Below are 22,448 nucleotides of genomic sequence, written 5' to 3' on the forward strand. Positions count from 1 at the left end.
AAAGACAATATTATTCTTTTTTAGTCCAGAAGTACATTGGTGCAAGGCAAAGACACAGTCCCTTACTTGAGCTGCAGTTCTCTAGTGAAGACAGATAAGATCAGTCCAACTCTCTCTCCTGTAGTGGGAGGAACTGACTGTTTTTCAGCAAGACTTTACCCTCTGACATGTGCAGGCTAACCTCTCTGAACTCACCAGACTCCCTCTTCTGGGGCATTTTGAAGTTGACAGTACAACGATTGTATCCTAATTTAGAAACCATTCTCATGAGGCAGGCACAATCTATAATCCCATTCTTCTTCAGAATAAAGCCATATCTTTGCAATGGTCCTAATAGCTCTTTAATGACCTCTTTTGATTGGCTTTCATGCATTCAGGCAGCTAACCATTACAAAACAGAGAGAAGTCACATGTATAAAACAAGATGCCATTTTTCTAAAGCATTTCCAACAGTTGACTGTTTTGCCTTTCTGTAGTTCCTAAGTAATTGGAAAAGGAACCAAAGGTGCAGAACTGGTAACTGGGTGTATAGTCATACTGAGGCTGTCTCTGATTGGAGCAAAACAAATGCCTGAAATATGCCCCAGAGATATCAAAGCTTCCTCCTTTTCAAAAAGTGAAAGCAGCTCAGTGTCTACTTCTGAACAACAAAACCAGGCTACAGCAGAAAAGCTGACAGAAGCTTCCTGGCAAGCACCTGAATTATCAACTTTCTCCCTTTTGCATCATCTAATAGAATTGAAGTGATGAAAATACTATAGTAATTACAGCTCCATGGCCTGTTGTATGCTGTAGTAGAATCTGCTGCCAAGGGAATATAGGAGAGCTAAATGTAGCACTTGATTTTAGATCACAGAAACTCCAATCTTTGACAAGACTCATTAAATATCCACATTATACATTCTAGAGCTCATTAATCTGCTTGGGGTGCTACAATAGTGAAGAAAATTACACTGGTAGAGCCTGTTATGGAATCATAGAATTGCTAAGGATAGGAAAGACCTCTAAGATCATTGAGTCCAATCATTAAAACCAAAAGACCTCTAAGATCATCTAGTCCAAACCATTATTATTGATTAAGAGTAATAAACTGTATGAAATGTTTTCAAGAATCTTAGTACATGTTACTAAGCTAGACTAGAGCACAGATTACCTCAAAACAGTGAAGAAAATGAAATTACATTTCATTCAGTTTGAAGCTGGCTTTTATAAGCTTGTGATTATTGTAAGCATTGCTAGGTGGATGTTGATTTCAGCGGGTGAGTAACTGCAATACATTTTCTGTGTTATCTCTCCAAATATAGGTCTAATATATTTGAAGTTTTAAACTATGTTCTCTCCTTACAGATTCATTTCTGCTCAGCCCTGGAGAGTGTACTTTTGAAAAAGATGAGTGTGTGTTTACCCAAAAGAAGAGAGGTCGTGGGAGCTGGCAGAGGAGGAGGGGTCCAACTCCCACTTCTTACACTGGTCCGAAAGGAGACCACACTACTGGGGTAGGTGAGTTAAGCCCCACATTGAACTTTCAGAACAGAAGTTGATAGTTAATCAAAAATACTTTGAAATTATAACCTTGATGATAGAGAAAGTTTTTACGCTTCTGTTCAGAAGAGGTATTAATCCAATGAAGTAAACACATTTCGTAGGGACCCATGAATGGTTTTGAAAATGTGATGTTTAATCTGAAATATCTGCAGACTATGTGGATAGTTCTGTTGTCACATCCTAAAGTAGCCCTTTCCTTTGGGAGATAAAAGAACAGGATGGCTCCCCAGAGTTCGCAGAAAAAGCTCCTTCCAAACTCCTAGCTTATGTGAATATTTCCTGAAACTGACTTTACACGTATTTTCAGTTTATATAGATCATTAAGTAGCTGATAGCTGAATAGCTTGACTTTAGAACTTTGACAGCCTTTTAAGCCTCACCTGTGACAATGTTGATTCCTTATCTCGCACATCTCTTTGCAGTAAGTTGTGCAAGTGATTGGGATCTCTTCTGCATGAACATGCTTTGGGTTCAAACTTAGAAGAAAACATGGCAAATAAAAGAACTCACACAGGCCCTTTGTCTTGAAAACCTGCTTCACAACCTCACTAGTGTAATTTAAAGTATTTGGCCAAGTGGAGTCCCCATTAGTATAAGCAAGTGCACAGAGAGCTGCATCAGCGCCAACCATTGCCTAAATTGTACCCTCAGATGTACATGGAGCTGTCTCTGAATTCCAAGGAATCGATTGCCATCAGAGTGCATTCCTGGTTTAGGAGCAGCTATGGTATTTTCTTGCTTTGTATTCTTTTCTGTTGCTGTGTGTTTCATCAGACAGAACCAAGTTTTTAAGTGTTCAAGTCATTAATCGCTGGAAGGCAAATTTATTATACCTCCCCAATCTATCATTCAGCTACTGCCCGTTGGAGCAAACTGAGGTGTATCAGAAGACTGAGGAGCATCCCCATGTCCCATATGCTGCATAAAGCAGCTGTTCCATGTTTTGAGATGTACACTCTGAGAGCAGACAGTGAACTCAGACATTGCAGCAACTCTTTGTGTAGTCCCACTGCTCCCTTTTTGTGGTGTTATCTGCCCTTCTGCCACCACAGGTCTGGGGGTGAGATTGCCTTCAGAGGGAGAGGGGATTCCCAAGGATGACTGAGACAGAAGAAAAGGTGGGAACAGCAGCAGCAGCCAGTGGATACTTGAGATGTCTGTCATGATACTCAGAGTCCTATTTTCTGCTCAACTCCCTACTGGAGGCATCCCCTCTAAGCCAGATTGTAGTTTGGTAGTAAGCAGCAGTCAAGAGAAAGGATGAAAAGGAGTATTATCTACAGAGTAGGTCCATAAAGAAAAAATAATTTCATACAATGTGTTGGAGAATTCCTAAGGTCATTTGTACCAAGCCTAGTGCAATCCATTGCAAAGACCTTGCTCTTCACTATGCTTAAAAGCTCCTTGAATTAAACACCAAAGCCTACAGCTCATATTAAAGTATAATAAAATAATTTGTCTTTAGTTTTAAGGCCTGAATCATATTAAAAACTTGTTAGAAAGACTGAATCAGCTCTTGGTTTTATGAATTCAAACCCACCGTTATTACAGTCCACTGTTATTACAGTATCACAAATATTACAGTTCACAGACACTGCAGTCTACATCTTAAAAATCTTTATCAAAATATTTTGAGTCATAATTTTTTTAATATAATGAGCATGTTGAGCATAATGAACATGCCAAGTATTTTACTTTGCTAATATTTGCTTGTATATCTTTTTAAGGGTACTACATGTATATAGAGGCATCTGACATGGTCTATGGACAGAGAGCATACCTTTATTCAAGATTACTAAGAGGAATATCTGGAAAACAGTGCTTGACATTCTTCTATCACATGTATGGAGCTGGGACTGGATTATTAAGTGTTTATCTAAAAAAGGAAGGGGATGATGAAGAGATTCCTTTGTGGAGGAGGACAGGGGAACAAAGCATCTCATGGCTAAGGGGACTGATAGAATATGAAAGTGATAGAAACTACCAGGTAAGAAAAACAAGCAAGAAGCAGTCAAATTGGAAAACTGAAATGAACTTATTAAAGACATGAATTGTTTGCAAGTATTAAAATAGTTATTAACTCAAAATAATTTTTTAAGGTATTTAATGTTGTTTCCCATAATTTCTTGTCAGTAGTGGTAGGGTTGTTTTAGATCCCTTGTGGAATTTCTTTTCCTTCAGCTGTTTGTAGCTCTGTATAGATTTAACAGAGCCACTGAGCTATGATAAAATGGCAGCTTCCTGTAGGGTGGTCTTTCTAAGGTGGCACCAAAGACAAGGGATGATGCAAATCCAGAGCTCTTTGGTTTCAACATGACTTCAGTATTGCCGTAGACAAAACCTGGTTCAGTTTCTCTGTGAAAGAGGAAGTCGAAATTGCTAATGACTAAAACAGCACTGGGCACAAAATTGCACTGATCACCATCCACAAATGTTGTGGAGTTTTTTACTCACTTTCCCTTAAGAGCTTGAAAATTACTAAGGAAAGGAAAGGAAAAAGGAGAGGGAGACCATACTTGCTTCTTTCAGCATAGCACGCACTGAATTGCTCTGACTAAGCTAATCTGATGGAGGACAGAACTTTCTTTCCAAGAAGCAGGCTTTCAGGACACACTAGATCCTTGAATAGGTTGCATGCCTATCATTTTTCTGAGTCTGTCCACCTGTGGGACTCATGAAAAGCTGTGTCTTACCTTTACAGATTATTTTTGAGGTGATCCGCGGTGTGTCAATGAGAAGTGACACTGCTATTGATGATATTCTGTTCCAGCCAGGACCCTGTTTAGGTAAGTTTAAATATACATCATAAGAGACACCTGGCAATTCACAGTGCTTGTTTTAATTAGATGGATGATACTTCTTCCCTTGACTCCCCATTGAATGGGTTTGAATTTAGTATTTAGTAACTGCTGGGTCAGTGCAGAATTTTTGCTTTCTAATGCGATGTGAGATCATACTCAGACTCAACTAGTAAAGTGGCTGTAACATTTTTTAAAAACCATATTGCAGTCCCATTTAAATCCAGCATATTAATTGCATTCTGCTTCATGCGTTCTTATGTATGATTAAAATACAAATAATTATGGTCTTTCCTCCTATTTTGTATTCTAGAAGTGGAAGAAATTCAGTTCTCATCAGGCTATCCTGACAGCTTAAACGAAATTGAGTATTAAATACAGTCTGCTGAAAGAAAGTGCATAGAAGATTTGTATGTGAGAAACTGCACAAACTGCCTACTTTAAAATATGTTTTAAGTAAATACTGGATTGGTTTGAATATGCACCAATACATAGGAAGAACTCAGAGCACTCATGTTCCTCGCCTTTGCAATGAAATTTTTGACTCAGGGCTTCTTAGACCATAACTTTTTAAAATATTTTTTCCTCTTTTGCATGAGGTGTCAGTTATTGCATAAAGGCTTCCCATTTTGCACAGATCATTCATTTAAATTTTTTTTTAACCTTTCTGGTATATAAGTAAAAAGAGGAAAGTAAAGTTGCACAGTTAAAGTGGAATATTGTGTTATCTTAAATCTGCATTCAGTGAATGTTTTGTGTTGGGGATAGAATGGATTTTTGTTATGAAAATTATAAATATTTTGAAATAAGAAAGAAAATAGTGCTAGCTACTAGTAACAGCCTTAAGGTTCAGTGCAATTATTCATGATGACAAATCTCTCTGGGAAACTTAATACTCTGCTGGCAATTTTTTGTGATACTGTATTATTTTACTATAACAAATATATTTGTCATCCTTGCCAATAACAAACTCAGTTTTAGTATTCGGTATAAGCCATCATAAGCTGGAACTATATGAAATGAGACCCTTTGAAGCTACATGTTTTCTGGCATGCAAGTCTTTTTGTCTGGATTTTTTTATTCAATCAGTTTGTACACTCACAAAGAATGCACGTACACTTTACCCAACCACAGATGCGTGCATTTATATTAATAGGAAACTTAATTCACACATCTTTTTATTTTTTGGTTTTATGTATTTGTGTGTAAGGGATTTTTTTGAAATTATTAGAACTTCCTAATAAAATGTAACTTTGAATATCGCCTTATTGCTCTTCTTTAGACTTCATACTAATCAGTATAAGGAGAAAGAACTCAACCTAATAAAATAGCCTGAAGTAATTATTTTGAACTTTAGAGAATGAGATTAATGCAAGAATCCTCAAAGAGTTGCTGATGTCATTGCAAAACCTCTCTCGATTTTTGAGTGGTCTTGGGAATCTGGAGAGGTCCCAGCTGACTGGAAGCTGGTAAACATTGTGCCAATTTTCAAGAATGGCAAGAAGGAGGACCCTGGAAACTACAGGCCTGTCAGTCTCACTTTAGTGCCTGGTAAAGTTATGGAGAAGATTATTCTGGAAGGTATTGAAAAACACCTGAAAGACAATGCAGTCACTGGTCACTGCCAGCACAGCTTCATGAGAGGAAAGTCTGGCTTATCAAACCTCATTTAGTCTTATGAGAAGGTAACCCACACAGCTGATCAAGGGAAGCCAGTTGATGTAATCATTTTGGATTTCAGTAAAGCTTTCAATACCGTCTCTCACAGGATCCTTCTGACTAAATATCTACTTGGATAAACACATCATGTGGTGGGTAAGCAATTGGCTCACAGGTCGAGCACAGAGGGTAACAGTGACTGAGGTAACATCAGACTGGTGACCTGTCACTAGTGAGGTTCTGCAGGGCTCCATCTTAGGCCTTGTGCTCTTCAACATCTTCATAAATGACTTGGATGCAGGACTGGAAGGGATACTAAGCAAGATTGCAGATGACACAAAACTGGGAGGAGCTGTTGACTCTCGAAAGCAGGGAGGTCCTTCAGAGAGACCTTGACAAATCAGAGAACTGGACAATCACCAACCATATGAAGTTCAACAAGGGAAAGTGCCACATTCTGCACCTGGGATGGGACAATCCTGGATGTTTGTACAGACTGGGGAATGAGATGCTGGAAAGCAGTTCCATGAAAAGGGACCTGGGGATCAACAGCAAGTTGAATATGAGTCAGCAGTGCCCTGGCAGCCAGGAGGGCCAACTGTGTCCTGGGAAGAATCAGGCCAAGCATCCCCAGCTGGGCAAGGGAGAGGATTGTCCCGCTCTGCTCTGCACTGGTGCTAACTCACCTTGAATATTGTGGCAGTTTTGGGCACCACAATATAAGAAATATATTAAGTTCCTAGAGAGTGTCCAAAGGAGGGCAATGAAGATGGTGAAGGGCCTTGAGGGGAAGCCATATGAGGAACAGATGAGGTCACTTGGTGTGTTCAGCCTGGAGAAGAGGAGACTGAGGGGAGATCTCGTTGCAGTCTGCAACTTCCTTGTGAGAGGAAGAGGAGGGGCAGGAACTGATCTCTTCTCTGTGGTGACCAGTGACAGAACCTGAGGGAATGGCCTGAAGTTGTGTCAGGGGAGTTTTAGGTTGGTTATTAGAAAGGGGTTCTTCACCCAGAGGGGTGTTGAGTGCTGGAACAGTCTCCTCAGAGAAGTGGTCACAGCACCAAGCCTGACAGAGTTCAAGAAGCATTTGGACAATACTCTCAGGCACATGGTGTGACTCTTGGGGATGGTTCTGTGCAGGCCTAAGGGTTGGACTCGATGATCCTTGTGAGTCCATTCCAACTCAGCATATTATGTGATTCTGTGAAATGTGTGGGTCCCATTACTTAAGAAAGCTGAGAGCTTCTGAAGTGCTACAAGAAGCCATGTACTGAGTGGTAGAAGTTAATCTTACAGTCACCACACTCTGCTCCTTTCAGAACTAAGTATATACTTTTCCTAACAGCCTGTAAGGATCAACAACACCTTTGATGATCTTGGTCCTTGCATCTTCAGTAAACTTTAATTTTAGTGCCAAAATCAATAGAAGAGATTGTTCAGTTCAATACATTTAGTACCACACAGATTGAAGCAGTTTATTGTTTCCTAGAGACTGAGGAAGAGCCAAAAGAAATTGACATCTTAACTGCCTATCCTATCTATCTACAGTCTCCCTTGTAAGCTGCTTATAAACACATCAGTCTTGATATTATTCTGCAAATGAAAGCAAACAGAAACAATGGACTGTTTCCTATGAATCATTTGTTCCATAAAGTGTATGCTTTGGTATCAACATTCAGCTCAAATTATCTAAGCAAAAAACAAATGAAAATGAAATGTTTAAAATAATCAGGCTTGGTGGCTCTCCATACTTCTGATGGGTCTTTTCTGTAAATGAAATGAAGCATGAAGTATAACTATTAGATTCCTGTCTCTGAAGATTTATGCAACTCTGCTTCACTCCATCAAAGTAATCAGATTTAGGCTACTAGATTAAAAACATAAGGAAAGTACTCTCACCTGCTCTCCATTGAGTGTTCTGTAGGGACCTCACTGCTACAACGATTTTAGCAGTACCAATGAGGGTAGCATTTATCCACAGGTGTGAGGTATTGTCCTGACTGCAAAGAAAAAAAAAAGCGCTTAAGTTTTTCCTTAAGTAGAGAACAACATTACCTTTCCACCATTTTTGCTGCAGGAAACAAAACATAGGGAAAATTTGAAATGTGGCTTTCAATTACTTCAATGCCTGCTGAATATCAGTTTATAGAAGAGGAAATTCACAGACTAGGAAGAGAATGACTAGAAAACATTTGAATGCTAGGGAAGGTGCACTGAGATTTCTCTACTGGCAAACTTCAGTTTTATTGTAAGAGAAAAATCACTCAATCAGCTCTGTCAAAATAAGAGACTCCCCATGCAATTAATTTCTGGATCCATTTTTTTTACTCTTTGTTCCTTTCTTCACTGCTGCAGTAGCTGTACAGGGACCACAGCTGGGCAAAGAACAGTTCTTCTGAGACTTGCCATACTAGGAAATGAAATAAAAAGTATTGGGATAAAAGATTTCTTAAAAAATGCAGATGAACAACCAGATGATGTGGAGGTTTTAATAAAATGTAGCTCTTGATTCAGAAATGGTGACATGATTTTGGTAGTAGCCAAACATAAGCTTTTGCTTTTTGATACTGAAACAGGTGATTTGTTAACACAAGTCATCATCAGTCATTACAGTACAATCCAATACTGTGACTTTTGTCCTCATGATGAGTTAGTAGCAGTTGTTTTATCTCACTGTTCTGTTGAATTATGGAATATTAAATCTCTGTCAAAAGTGGCATATAGCAGGGGACACATGAGCTGGGTTCACTGTGTGACATTTTCACCAGATGGATCTTTAATACTGACATCATCTGATGACCAGACAAAATGCATCTGGGAGACAAAGAAGGTGCTCAAGTCTTCTCGTGCTATGCTGAAAAGTGAACTAGATGTTGTATTTCTCAATGGTGAAGTTTTAGCAATTTACAATCAGAACCAACTACACTTATCAATGGAAATACAGACAATGTTATTATGGAGACAGCAGCGCAAGAACCCCCCATTTCCTGCTGTTGCTTAAGTGAAGATCTTAAATATGGCTGTTTACTGTCTGAAAATTTCTTCAAAAGATACTGGAGAACTACAAATAATTGCTTTGATTCACAATTTTATCACAGTCTGTAAAACGCACATGAAAAAGAAACCTTGAAAAGCAACTGTAGCACCCTAAACACTAACAGGTTTGTATTTGATTGCTCTAGATGTAGCTTTGTGGTGGAGTGGAACTCAACTTGTCTTGAGATCAATGGAAAGCCTCCTGTTTAATATTCTTTAAGTATTTTCCCATCAGTTGACATTTTATCATTATTCTTATAAATTTCGAAGGCAAAGGCTGAAGTCGGATCTCGGTTATGCTGATGGAAATCCAGAATAACAACATAAAATAATATTGTCAGTCTAGCTTTATGCTAAAGTAAATGAAACTATATTCTGACTATAGTGTCACACCAAAACCAAACTTCACACATAAACCAAACTTTACAGTCACGAAGATTCACTAACACAGCTCAAGCCAAGTACTGAAAGACCTGGCATTTTATCTACCTGGATCTGAACAGAGTTTATGAATGTGCCTGCCCTCATTCAGGAGATCCACTGCTTCAAAAGGACCGCTGTGTAAAGTCAAAGGCTGAAGAGAGCACCCTCTGCCACATGACAGAGTCAAAATGTTCTACCCCTGACATTTTGAAAAAAAGAAAAATTGACTCTCATCCCACCTCAAAAAAACCCCCACTTGATGTCTGTGGTGGTGCATTCCTCTGCCCCTCTCCTCAGTCTGGGCCACTCAGGAATTTTCATTAGGCCTCAGCCTTGATTAATGGCTCCTGCAAGTTAAGCTCACCCTTGAGCTTAGTAGAAACAATGTCTGCTTCTGGGAACTTCTGCTGCCTCACCAACTCCTGTTGTCTGACAGGCAGCCTTGAAACATTATTTACTGAACCATTAGCCCAGATCACAGAATTATTAGGGTTGGAAGAGGCCTCTGGAGGTCAGCTAGTCCAACCCCCATGCCATAACCTAGAGCCGGGTACACAATGCATCCAGGTGGGTTTTGAATGTCTCCAGAGGGGGAGACTCCATGTCCTCCCTGGGCAGCCTGTTCTAGTGCTCTCTTTCTCATGTTGAGGTGGAATGTCTTGTGTTTTAGCTCATGGCCAGTGCTCCCTGTCCCGTCACTGGGCACCACTGAAAAGAGTCTGGCACCATCCTCTTGGCACAGACCTTTGACTTGTTTATATGATACGCCTTAATGAGATCCCCCCTCACTCTTCTCTGGACTGAACAGGCCCAGTTCCCGCAGTCTCCACATATAAATGGCTTTAGCAGAAGTGATGGTGAACGGGAGGTTGGGTTTTGTGACGAGCCAAGCCGGTGCGATCCCGTTCAGGGGCTCTGCGGCCAGTTGTAGAAACGACTTTAACCGTTGTTGCAGCTTCCATAGCCAGGGTGAAAAACAACAGCATATATAGGCCACCAGGGATCCCTAAAGACCCCAAAACCCACAGCAAGGTGCAAACAACCCCTTAAATGAAAGACGGTCGAACGTTCTGTAAAGTAAACGCTTCTCGAGGCTCAGCCCTCGCCTGCTGAGAGACGCCGGGCATCTGACAGGAGTATGTCACTCTTAGGAGCGTTTCTGAAGGGCGGCTATCCTCCCTGCAGGTTGTCTGGTCTCTGAATGAACACGTGTAAACAACGTTTTTCCTGTTACTTTGCTGCAAATGTAACAAACGCTACCCCGCTGAGCAGATGCCCCTCACAGACCGGCAGGCTGCTGCCTCCTCGCGGGCAAGCACCGGCCCCGCGCGCCGCGCGGCCTCACCCGCCGCAATGCCCCGCCCCGGCGCGCACCCCGCACGCGCGCACTCTGCACCCGCGCCCCTCCAGCCAATAGACGCCGGCACGGCGCGCTTCCCGCCAATGAAGAGCTCCAGCGCAACTTAGTCCCGCCCTCCCGAGCCATAAGAGCGCGGCGCGCGCGAGAGCCCGGCGTTAGGGCCGAAGGGGGGGTGGGAGAGAGGGTGATAGAGGCCAAGATGGCGGCGGCCGAGGAGGAGCCCGCGCGGGAAAATGGCAGCGCGGACAGGAGGGCCGCGAAGGGCGGCAAACCGGCTCAGCCTTTCGTCCTGGGCTCCGTGGTTCGGATCTTCATGAAGAACTTCCTGTGAGTGAGTGAATGAGTGAGGGGCGCTCTGCCCCACCTCGGGGGGCTGCGGCCTCCCTCCGCCCGTCCCTCCCGGCGGGCCTGCAGCCGAGAAGCCACAGCAGCGAAGCGGGGTTACCGCGGGTGGCGGCGGCTGCAAGAGGGACTGCGTCAAGGGATGCCTTCCTTGCAAGGCGGTACCCTGTTCGGAGTGTGGAGTGAACCTGCCGTGGGTTAAATGAGTGGAATCTTGTGCGACTGTGGTACAGCAGGCAGTTGGAGTTAAATATAATAGAATTGACTGAGCTCACTCAATTTTGCTTTTTAAAATTTTTTTTAATTTATAAAATAAAATTATACCCTAGTAAATTCAAGGTAAATTATCATTATGTTGCTGAATTTCGTTCTTTGTAATCACTAATTTTGAAGGAAGTTTTTGTGAGTACTCTGGCTGGTAGGAATCTGTTTCACGGAGTTTTACTGAAATATTAATTTTCACTCTTGAGGTCTTCTTACAAAATGGTGTTTGGGGATTGAGTTTAGATTAGGTAATTTTACATTGTATTCAATTAAATCATAAATTGATTTTAAGAAAGTATTCTTTTTTTCAAGGAAATGTGGTGTCTATAAGATTCAAAAAATTACTATGTTTTCCAGAATATATGATAACTGTGAAGTATATCCAGGGCCCAACCTGAACGTGGTTGTAGGTGCTAATGGAACAGGGAAGTCAAGCATTGTTTGTGCCATCTGCCTGGGACTGGCTGGGAAACCTTCTTTCATAGGGCGGGCCGATAAGGTAACTATGAGCTTTTGTAATTTCATGTTGAATCTGAGTTTGGTTAAGAGCATTGTCCAGTGGAGGAAGGGATGAAAGGCTCTTCCATGACTTACTTTATTTTCATAAAAGGTAGGTATCCAAATTGAAGAATTGCCTATTCCAAAGGCAAAGGGTTTTACAAAGGGATTTTCTCTTTCTGAATTAATCATTGTCTTGGATGAATTATGAAATGGAAACACCTGAATTACACTGCAGCCTGGGTGGACTAGAGGTTATGTTTGAAGATGATTAAGCATCCATAGTGGGGCTAAAAAAATGCCTAGATAACATTTGATCAGAAGTACCAACTAAAGGAGAAATAAACAAAACAGTGTACATTAAATTTCTGAGTAGATAGTATCTGTAGAAATAACATATCCTTAGTGTGTCTGAGAATATCTCTAAAAGTATGCAGGCACTGATCTTAGGTTTAAGTGGAATTTGGATTGCTCTACTATATGTACTTTTTTTTTACTCCCAAGAGATCATGTGTTGACATTGTAGTAGGAAGTTTGTATTGTGTAATTTTCAAGTTTTGCAGTTGCTATTATGGATATTCTCTTTTTATACAAGGTATTTTAGTAGATCTTTGAAGCAATGAATCTGGGTGCCTAAGTGACTGTATATATTCTCTTGTTGTGGCTGAGCCAGGAGCAAATGTAAATACAGAAATTGACTTCATGGCAGTAGTATGTGTTGGTATTTTTATTGACTTTCCAGGGTTGTTTTTATACTATTAGAATTGGTAGTTCTGTTGGTACAGATATTTGGCAGTATCTTTTCATTTGTATTGCCTTTGTTGTCCTGACTTGTGAGAACTTCCTCTCAGTGGATCTGCTGATAATTTGTTCGATTTTGGAGGTTAAAGTTAATCAGGAATGGTTAACTTGTGGAGGAAGTTCTAATAATGCTAGTTGATGTGCAAGATAAGTGTGTTCCTGTATCTTTAGTTAATAGTTAAAAAAACCAACAAATTTAATTGTATGTTTTCAATAAAATATCCCATTATGTCAACTGTATTATACAAATGCATGTTTTTGTAAAATATTAACTTTTAATACTGTACTGTTATTTTGCAATAACAATTTCTAAATTAATTTTCTAGGTTGGTCTCTTTGTAAAGCAGGGATGCACGAAAGGTTTAGTGGAAATTGAACTGTAAGTACTAAAAGTGTATTTCCTCATTCACTTTTAATTAAATCATTTCTCCACTCAGTTATTCACAAAGCTGGGAAAAAAAAATTGGTATACAGAGGTCTGTCTTTAAGCTGGTGCTTTTTTCTCTTTTTATTCCCCCCCGACTTAAAAATTTTAAGGTTAAATAATTACCACAGAAGAAATAAGCAGTGATGGCTGCTCTTGATCTCACTTTCCGGAGCCTTTCACTTTGTCTTATGTAAAAAGAATGTATAGATAAAAATTGTTGTATATGGTATGTTTAGGTTTTGATGACATTTAAGGTTCAGATGGTTCAAATACAGTCAGCACTGCCATCATTATGTAGGGGTTGGAATTTTTTTGTTAAATTGAAAAAAGTCAAAGTCTAAATTTTGAAACAGATTGTTCTGCCTTCACTTTCTTATACTGATACCGGTAGTATGAGGAGCTCTCCTACATTCATACCAAAAACATTACATACTGACACAAAAAAACTGGAAGATCTGGCTCATTCTTGCTAATGCAGTCTTGTATGTAAGCTTTTGCAAAACAGACCAAATCAAAATCATTTGGACTTACTCTGTAAAATTTGTAACTTGTGATACAGGGCCATATTACATACTTCCTTGTTTTTTTGTGGATGCAATGACACAGGTGATTTTAATAAGCCTTAACCTGGTCTGTTCACATGAACTAAATGAAAGATAGAGATAATCAACTAATTCATAACCTGTGTTAACAATTTGTCACCCTGATCAGATTGCATAAAAAGAAAATTATATTAGGGAAAAATATACTGGAACAGGCCTCTGAACAAGACCTGTCCACTTTTGTTCTTGTGGAAGTGAATAAAGACGACATTCTTTGGAGACTGGCCAAGCAATAGGTCAGGAGGTAGGATGTCTTTCAGGGTAGATGGTGTTATTATTTCAGCATAAATACATCCTGATGTTACTTGAAAGTCTGAAAAAAGTCTTGCAGTGTGAAGACTTAGCATTTTTATTCTAGTGGTTGCAATGCAGTTGAGCCTTTTATCTAATTGGTAGAAAATACTTAAATACAACATTTAGATTGAAAGACCAGTGATGCAGAAGATTGCATTTTGACAGGAATTGAAAAATTTGAGTTCTGTAGGCATATACTGTGCAGGTTGAATTTGGCCCTTGAATTATAATTAAAATCAGGTTATAGTAGTAAAAGTCTTTAATTTGATAAAAGAAAAGGAGCATGGCTTTCTATGTCTTGTGAAGGAAGTCTGATTAAAATAAGGTAATGGAGGAAAGAATCATCCAGTCTTCAAGAAATAGACTCATATCCCTATGGCACTTAATCCAAAAGCTGGCAGCAGATGCGTATTCACTTTACATTGATCTCTGTTCTTAAGTCTCCTGAGGTATGTGGCCACTAAACTTTTACAAGCCTGTGTTTTCCAGTTTTAACAATATGCTTAACAGGCACTAGACAATTTCTAAATCAAAATTATAACCAAAATTTGACTTACCTCATTGCTCATTTGTTATTGATGCATCTTAAACAGACTAAACTTCTGAAAATAAGTGTTGAGTTAGAGAACTAAATAGACAATTAATGTGTTTTTACTGGTTTTTAAAAGCAGAAAATGAAAATTAGTATTTTTATGCTTTATGATTTTGTTTTTATTCCCAGATGGAGTATGTATGCACAGCTTATTGATATAGTTCTGTACACTAATGCTTTATTTTAAAGCCTTACAGCTGGTGTGTACCTCCTTAATGCCAATTTTTAAACTTACTAAATGTCAAACAAAAAAATTACACTTTCATAGAAACTGTTAACATCTGCAACAACTTTTGAATGTTTCATACATTCAGCATGAGCATCTCATTTATGTAAATTACTTCCTCTGAGTTAAGATTTGCAGATGTTTGAGGATGCTTTCCATATGAGTTTAGTTCATCACTGAAGTACTGGATGTTTTCTGAATAATGAAATGAGAATCTGATGCTACTGTCCAGTTATTTAAATATTTAGCTGTCTAAAAATTCTGATAATACTTTGACACTTGGTAAACTTTGTGTATTCTCAAAAGTGTAAGCACTTATTTTTATTAATCAGGTTTAAGCCACCAGGCAATATTATTATCACCCGTGAGATTCAAGTGGTGAACAACACATCATCGTGGTGGATCAACAGAAAGCCAGCAACCCTGAAAACAGTAGAAGAACACATTGCAGCTTTGAACATCCAGGTGGACAATCTGTGCCATTTTCTTCCTCAGGTATGGATGAATCAGACCAGCTGCCCTGAGGCCTAATCAGCTGACCGGGGGTGGAGCCAAGCTCCTTGCCAAGAGATTTTAAACTGCTCCTGGAAGCACAGTGAACAGGAGTGGGCAGACAGGGGCGTGGCATTGCAGTTTGCACAGGCAGGGCGAACCGGAAGGGCACAGGCACCCTCCCAGCTCTTTCTGGTGAGTTGTGAGGTAGGTGTGCAGCTCTGGGTATTTTTCATTTTTTTTTTCCACAACTCGACCCAGCAATGGTTTCCAAACAAGTGAAGGCCATTGCTGCTGATATCAGGAGGAGTGTGCTAACCCAAACAGAACCCCTCAAGAAGGGCACAGCTGTTCAGGTCACTGGCTGTAGGGAATGTCTGAACCTGGCGTTAGTACCAGAGGACAGCGCAAGAGACCCCTGCGTACGATGCGAGCGGGTGATTGATTTGCTGTGCTTAGTGGCAGAGCTCAAGGAAGAAGGGGAGAGGCTAAGGAGTATTAGGGAAAGTGAAAGCAAAGTTGTCTGGTAGAGTCACACTCTTTCAACCCCCTGCCCCTCCTGCCATCAGGCAGATGGAGCAAACCAAGTAGATGGGGGGGAATGGAAACAGGTCCCCAGTCGCAGAGGTAAAAGAATCCCCTGCCGACCCCCATCAGCTCCCCTGCTGCTGTTAAGGAACAGGTTTAAGGTCCTGGACCCAGAGAGTCAAGAAGAGGATCTGTCTGGAGGGTCTCCAGCTTGCACCCCGTCTAGTAGATGGGTTATAGCCACAGCCACAAAGAAAAAAGAAGGGTAACTGTAGAAGGCAAATCTCTTCTGAGGGGAGCTGAAGGCCCTATATGCTGACCGGACCCATCCCATGGGGAAGTCTGCTGCCTTCCTGGGGCCTGGGTTAGGGATAGCCCTGAGCTAATCCAGCCTTCTGATTATCCACTGCTGGTGTTCCAGGCTGGCAGTGATGACTGTACTGAAAGAGGTACCAGGCTAATTAAAAAGGACTTCAAAGTTCGGCTCAATTAGGTAATGGGACAGCAGCACAGGTGGTGTTTGCCTCACTTCCTACAGTAGCAGGGATGAATGAGGAGAGGAGTAGGAAAACCCATCTTATCAATAGGTGGCTAAAAGATTGGTACCACTGGCAGAATTTTGGTTTTTTTGACCATGGAGCAAATTCTATCATATCCAGCCTGTTAGAGTCAGATGGGCATCATCTATCTAGCAAGGGCAAAAGGACTCTAGCCCATAAATTGGCGGAGGTGATCAGGAGGGCTTTAAACTAAGTTTGAAGGGGAAGGGGGTTAAAACCAGGCTCTCCAGAGATGAGCCTCAGGGTGGAAAGCCAGGTTTAGAAGTGAAGTCAGCAGCCCAGCTGAAGTGCGTGTACACCAGCATGGGCAACAAACAAGAGGAGCTGGAAGCCATCGTGCAGCAGGAAAGCTGTGATGTAGTCACCATCACAGAAACGTGGTGGGATGACTCGCATGACTGGAATGCTGCCATGGATGGCTACAAGCTCTTCAGAAGGGTTGGGCAAGGTAGGAGAGGTGGAGGGGTGGCTCTAGATGTTAGAGAATCTCTTCTGAGTCTGTAGAACTTGAAATCAGTAATGATAAGGTTGAGTGCCTGTGGACCAGAATCAGGGGGAAAGCCAACAAGGCTGACATGCTGGTGGGAGTCTGTTGTAGACCACCCAATTAGAATGAAGAGGACGATGAATTATTCTACAAGCAGCTGGTGGATGTCTCAGATCACCAATTTAGAGTAGGACTTTCAGCATACTCTGCTAACATAACTTCATATTGAAAACAACTTTTTCTCTTCAGTACATAAATGTCAGTTCAGTCGGTAATACTGTGTTGATAGGGTTTATTTGTTCTCTGCCACTGCATCAATGGCAAGCACACCTTTTGCTTCATTCTTGGTTTTGAGCTGTTCTTCTGCGCTTACACAGCAGCAATACTTCCTGGTAGCCTTGGCTGCCACCATTAATATTCATTTCTACGTGGCTTAACTTTTGAGTTAGTCATAGCATTCCTGCTGCAAAGGTGTAGCTCGAGCAACCTGAGAACAAATGTTTAGAAGAGCTGCATTGCTACTCTATGACATGGTAATGAACTATGCTAGAGCTGTAAGTCAGGTGATGTTCATGAGAAGTAGGTTGCAGGATATAAATCCAGTATTGCTGTATTGCACTGTTTTAGCTAATCCTTTATTTTTGTAACTTTTTTCTCATTTTGTAGGACAGAGTTGGAGAATTTGCAAAACTGAGTAAGACTGAATTGCTTGAAGCCACTGAAAAATCGATTGGTTCTCGAGAAATGTACCAGTTCCACTGCGAACTAAAAAGCTTCCGAGAAAGGGAAAGAGAACTGGAGGTAAATATGTGCTATGTAGAGGCAGAGCAGTGACTGGAGGGAAATTATCATGATAAAACTTAACATGAGATCTTACAGAATTAGAAGGTGATATTTATTTCCCAAGTCTGTAAGTTGATTTTACCAAATAATGCTCATCTTCTCTCAGAATTCATTTCCTCTGACACTCACATGCTTGTAAGTACAAGGATATGTGTGCAAGTGATCTGGACACAGAGAACAAGGGATGTCAAATACTTATCTCTTTAGAATTCTTGATTGGCAACAACTTTTCTGGACAGATCCTTTTATGTCTTTTAGAAGTCATGAGCTATTACAGGATGGTCCTTTGCTTTAATCTTGCTGACTTAAACTTCCATAGAAAGGAACAGACAAAGAGGAAAAGGAACAGTGTTCTGGGAATAGTGTCTCTTCTTAGCTGTACAGGCCATTCGTTTAATCCTTTCTTCTGCTGTGTCTTCTTGTGCTTACACTTGTGCATTTTCACTCATACATGTTACACTCTCGTACTAACCTTACTGTTTCTGTTGCCTATTTCTATATGGTCTTTTACAAGCATTTTTGCTAGTAGTATTTATTGAAACTAGTTAGATGTTTAGAAATATATAGGTTAATGAAGGTTTGAGCTTCAAGAATTAATTTCCTCAGCACATTTAAAAAAACCCAACATGAAATTTCTTCAGATTAGGATTTCTGTTTGAATTAGCTTTCACAGAAAGTATGTGGTTGTCATGGTTTAGGAACAGTACTCCTCATTTTAGTGGCCCCACTGTGACTGTCCAGACCACACTGCTGCTCGCTTGTTCCCCTCTCCTCTTCCCCATGCAGGTGGGTGGAGAGAATTGGAGGCACAAGATCAGGGGTCGAGATAAGAAGAAGTTGCTGGAAACAGCAGGGAGAGAAAATGAATAGTAACAGCACTGATAACAAAATTGTACACTAATAACAAAAGTGTACAAAAGAGAAAGTGATTCACATGCAAAAATGCTCACCATGGGGCTTGACCTGACCACAGCCATGCCACTTCTGGCTCAGAACCAGCAGCCACCCAGCCGCTCCTGCCAGCTCAGAGCCAGTACTGGGCTTAGCTCCCCCAGAAGGAAGCCCTTCTCCCTCGGAAGAGAGACGGGACAACTATTCTGAGTTGGGTTGTACCCCTCTATTTACTGCTGTACTAAAATGTCCCCTCTAGTGTTAAATTTCTGCTTTAACATACAGGTGAGATGTGCACTGTTTCTGAGAAACGTTTTCACCAAATAGATGCTTACATTGCAGCACTTGTGCAGAGAAAAAACTAACTCATTGGAGAAAATGAAACAGATGATTGAACGATACAAGCAAGATGTTGACAGATACCTAGAGCACAAGAGCCACATAGACTTGATAGAGATGCTTGAGAGGAAAAGGCCTTGGTTGGTAAGTTTTTTTTTATTTTTATTTTCAGTGTTTTCCTTGCCTAACCCATTTTTTGTAACACCCCAAAATTGGAAATAGGCCAAAAGTTGCTTTAAAAGAAGTTTGACCAGAGCAGCTTGAAGCTTAATGCAGACAACAGGTCAGGTTTTGAAATACTGTTCTTGGCCTAACTGTGATCAGATGTTTGCTTACATATCTAGCTGGACTGAAGAAGTTGCTTCAGAAGTAATTCAAGCAGTTATTGCCCATTTAGGGAAGCCAACAATACAGGCCAGGAGCGGTAGTTTATTGTGTGCAGACACTACTGGTTTAATTTAAGTGCTAACCAGTTGTACTTCTTCCTGCTGTAACTTTTTTTTCCCATATTTTTGCTAGGGTTTTTGTCTTTACAGATTGCATTCTCCCTTAATTTTTTAGTTGAGGTTTGGTGTACATGACATACATGACAGTGAATTTAGGTTGCCATTCTCAAAAATATTAGTGTCTGGACAGATAGAAATTTTAAAACAAATTTAAAAGAGCCTAGAATGAAGAACAGGTTGTTTACACAAAACGAAGTCTTTCTGAACAGCACTTTGATAATTGTAGTTTAGTGTTGAATGGTTGGTCAGATTAAATTTTTCTAAAGAGTTTAAACTGATGTGGATTTCAGTTTACTGAAATGTTTGTCTCATTGGCAAGCTTTCTAGAGTTCAGGAAATAGAGTTACAGAACTTGCAAGAAAACTTGCAGGTACTATTTGTGGAGAATGTGGAAAGCTTCCTAAGTCATTTTGTTGCAATTTTGCATGTAACAAAGCCTCACATGGCTATATATAGAAAACTTTACATCTTGAGCAACTGGGTCAAGGGATGTACCATCACTGCCTTAATCTTTTTAGTAACAGCACAGAGGGGTGGTAGTTGAAATAGATGGATGGTGGTAGGTAGGAAGTAGGATATACATTCTGTGATGTCAGCACTTGCTGAATGTTGCAAGGTTTTCATACTGCAGATGCATTAGTTAACAATGAGTTAACTGGCTGAGTTAACAAGAGAATTATTTTATTAAGAGAGGTGTAGGTGTTGTGTAGTTAATGTAGATGGATACTGATTGTTCTCTAAGATATTTGTATATACAGGACTCTGAAGGCTGGTTGGAAAATGGCATGGGGAGAACTAAACTAAGGAATTTTATCTGCTGTCAGTTAAATTGCCTTCCATAAGTTTGAGAACATTACTGTTAGTTACCTATTTCTTAAGCAAATGTAGTGAAACTCTTTCACACCTTACTCTCAGTGCTGTCTTCCAGACAGTTTGTGTTGCTCAGTATGTTAAATGCTTTTGGTGGGTGCATTTAGTTGAGATAAATTTAACTTTCTGACCACTGAATCCATAGAAACAGCAGTGTGTTTTGACACCTTTGTTAAGTTCTGATTTATAATACGGGCTCAGTAGTGTATACTAGAATGTTTTAGTAGAAGTCACTTCCTTGTGCATAATCTACAGTTGAAATCGAAAGTCATCATCAACATAATTATTTTATTAGGTAGAGGATATTCGAGCTATGGGCAGCAACAAAATTCACATTCTGTTGCCATTTTGTGGTTTGTCCAATTGTGGTAGAACTCTTGCTATTCTCCTACATTGCAAAATATCAAACTCTCTCTAAAAGAAGAAATGCATTGTCTTAAAAGTGCATGTTTCTTTGTTGTCTGACCTAGCACTGTGTAGTCCTACGAATAAATGTTTTTGGTGTCTTCAAATTGGGTTTACCAAAGTTGAGGGTAGTATGGGAGTTAATTCTTCCTTGAGTGGATGTTTTCTCTCCTTCATCCTCTCCAAAAGGGAGGTTTCTACTTGAAGACCAAACACACCTAGCTGTTTAGATTTACCTCTGTAAGAAAACAGAAGCTGTAGGTGAACCTTCAAATCAGGGGGAGGCAGATATATAAACTTTGCATTATGTTGTAAAATAGGAAGACAGGCAACCTGAAAACATGTTAACTGAAATATGACATTAGACAATCTCTTGATCCTAATGGAAAAGGGGATATCTAGTGCTGAACTTCTTAATGTTCTGAGCACTCTCAAAGTGCATTTTTATTCTGAAAACTCTACTGCTCTTCGCCTGAGCAACATGTTTCTAATCAAGCATTTTTCTCTAGACAGCACCAACAGTTTCTCTTTTGAGAATTATGCACCATTTTTATGCATGTCTGCCTAATAAACTTTTGAACATGTGCTTTAAATTGCGTAGAATGGACCATAGGAGTACCACATTAAAGGATTTAGGGGATGCTTTATGTTCTTGTGTGTACCTTAGTGGGGCTTGCATCAAGTGATGGTGTCATCTACAGTCAGCGCTGCAGGGGCTAGGGGGTTTTGTTTGACCCAGATAACCCTTCTTTTATAAAGCCTTACAGAAAAGGGGTTTCTTACCCCTCAAAGCTTAAAGTTAAGGTTGTGATGTACCATGAGGAATACTGGTTTAAGGTAGTTTAATGGCAGGAAATGCTGTTCTGCCTGCTGCTGTAAGTGTCCTAGAAACACATAAGTTTGAAAATGTGTTTTGACCAAGCCATGTCCATTCTTTTCCTCCTCTGACATTTACAATTAAGAAAAATACTGTTCTCTGATTAAGATGCAAATCTCTTGGGGATGCTGAAGTGCTTTAGAAGTTCTGCAGATCTTTAACAGGGTACATAATTACATGGATCAAAGTTATTTGCTTAAGGATTACTGAAATATAGAGGTCCTGTGAAAGTCAAGTTTTCTTAAGTGATAAAGGGATCAACTGTATAAAAGCGGTGTCATGACAACTTTTAGGAAGAAATGAAACATAATTGTATGTGTGTGTATTTGCTTTAACCTTGAAACTTAATAACTTCTTTAGAGCAGAGCTAAATTTTAAGCTTATTCTTTCAGCCTAGTGAAAGTATGATCGCTTTACCTCTGTAACTTTGTAACACTGGCTGCTGATCATACTCCACATCAGTTACAGCAGCTTTCTTCAAGTACTTTTTGGCTTTATGAAAAAGATGCTATGAAAAAAGACCTTGAATTTTATAACCTATGTTGATGTATTTGTGATTAATCAGGGTAATTCAGTAACTATGAAAACACAGTAGCAGATAAAGCTGAGTTAGCTGTTACAAATAGAGCTTCCAGGCTGTTTTTATCTATTATTATTTTAATGCTCCAAGGCTTGGAATAAACTAGGCATATGCTCTAAATCAGAGGCTTTCTTTAGTGTATACAAAATCAAACAACTCTCCCTTCCTCAATCCCCCTGCATCCATGAATCTACTCCTCCTCC

General features: G+C 40.1%; 2 protein-coding genes and 1 long non-coding RNA gene across 10 annotated transcripts in view; 2 read left to right on the top strand and 1 right to left on the bottom strand.

The window, feature by feature from the left end:
* Positions 1-5,608, top strand: part of MAMDC2 (MAM domain containing 2) — a 54,546-nt gene extending 48,938 nt beyond the window's left edge. The window contains exons 11-14 of one of the 2 annotated variants that reach the window (XM_051789385.1): positions 1,348-1,500; positions 3,273-3,532; positions 4,247-4,331; positions 4,657-5,608. In XM_051789385.1, coding sequence (XP_051645345.1) covers positions 1,348-1,500; positions 3,273-3,532; positions 4,247-4,331; positions 4,657-4,718 — 560 coding nt within the window. In that variant the 3' untranslated portion in view covers positions 4,719-5,608. Of the gene's footprint in view, positions 1-1,347; positions 1,501-3,272; positions 3,533-4,246; positions 4,332-4,656 lie in introns of those variants that run through there. The other variant, XM_051789386.1, reaches the window with a different exon arrangement.
* Positions 1-10,950, bottom strand: part of LOC127471963 (uncharacterized) — a 44,436-nt gene extending 33,486 nt beyond the window's left edge. For 5 of the 6 annotated variants that reach the window (XR_007904801.1, XR_007904806.1, XR_007904802.1 and 2 more), the window contains exons 1-3: positions 10,722-10,950; positions 7,902-8,002; positions 4,239-4,323 (exon numbers count right to left, since the gene is read on the bottom strand). This is a non-coding gene — a long non-coding RNA (uncharacterized LOC127471963). Of the gene's footprint in view, positions 1-3,558; positions 3,901-4,238; positions 4,324-7,901; positions 8,003-10,721 lie in introns of those variants that run through there. The other variant, XR_007904804.1, reaches the window with a different exon arrangement.
* Positions 10,951-10,978: 28 nt separating this feature from the next.
* The window catches only part of SMC5 (structural maintenance of chromosomes 5), a 46,480-nt gene continuing 35,010 nt past the window's right edge, over positions 10,979-22,448 (top strand). The window contains exons 1-6 of one of the 2 annotated variants that reach the window (XM_051789337.1): positions 10,979-11,148; positions 11,785-11,926; positions 13,053-13,105; positions 15,200-15,362; positions 17,601-17,735; positions 19,011-19,151. In XM_051789337.1, coding sequence (XP_051645297.1) covers positions 11,021-11,148; positions 11,785-11,926; positions 13,053-13,105; positions 15,200-15,362; positions 17,601-17,735; positions 19,011-19,151 — 762 coding nt within the window. In that variant the 5' untranslated portion in view covers positions 10,979-11,020. Of the gene's footprint in view, positions 11,149-11,784; positions 11,927-13,052; positions 13,106-15,199; positions 15,363-17,600; positions 17,736-18,953; positions 19,152-22,448 lie in introns of those variants that run through there. The other variant, XM_051789338.1, reaches the window with a different exon arrangement.

Source organism: Manacus candei, unplaced genomic scaffold, assembly GCF_025592945.1.
Source record: "Manacus candei isolate 608988 ecotype Guabito, Panama unplaced genomic scaffold, ASM2559294v1 h1tg000027l, whole genome shotgun sequence".
Taxonomy (NCBI): domain Eukaryota; kingdom Metazoa; phylum Chordata; class Aves; order Passeriformes; family Pipridae; genus Manacus; species Manacus candei.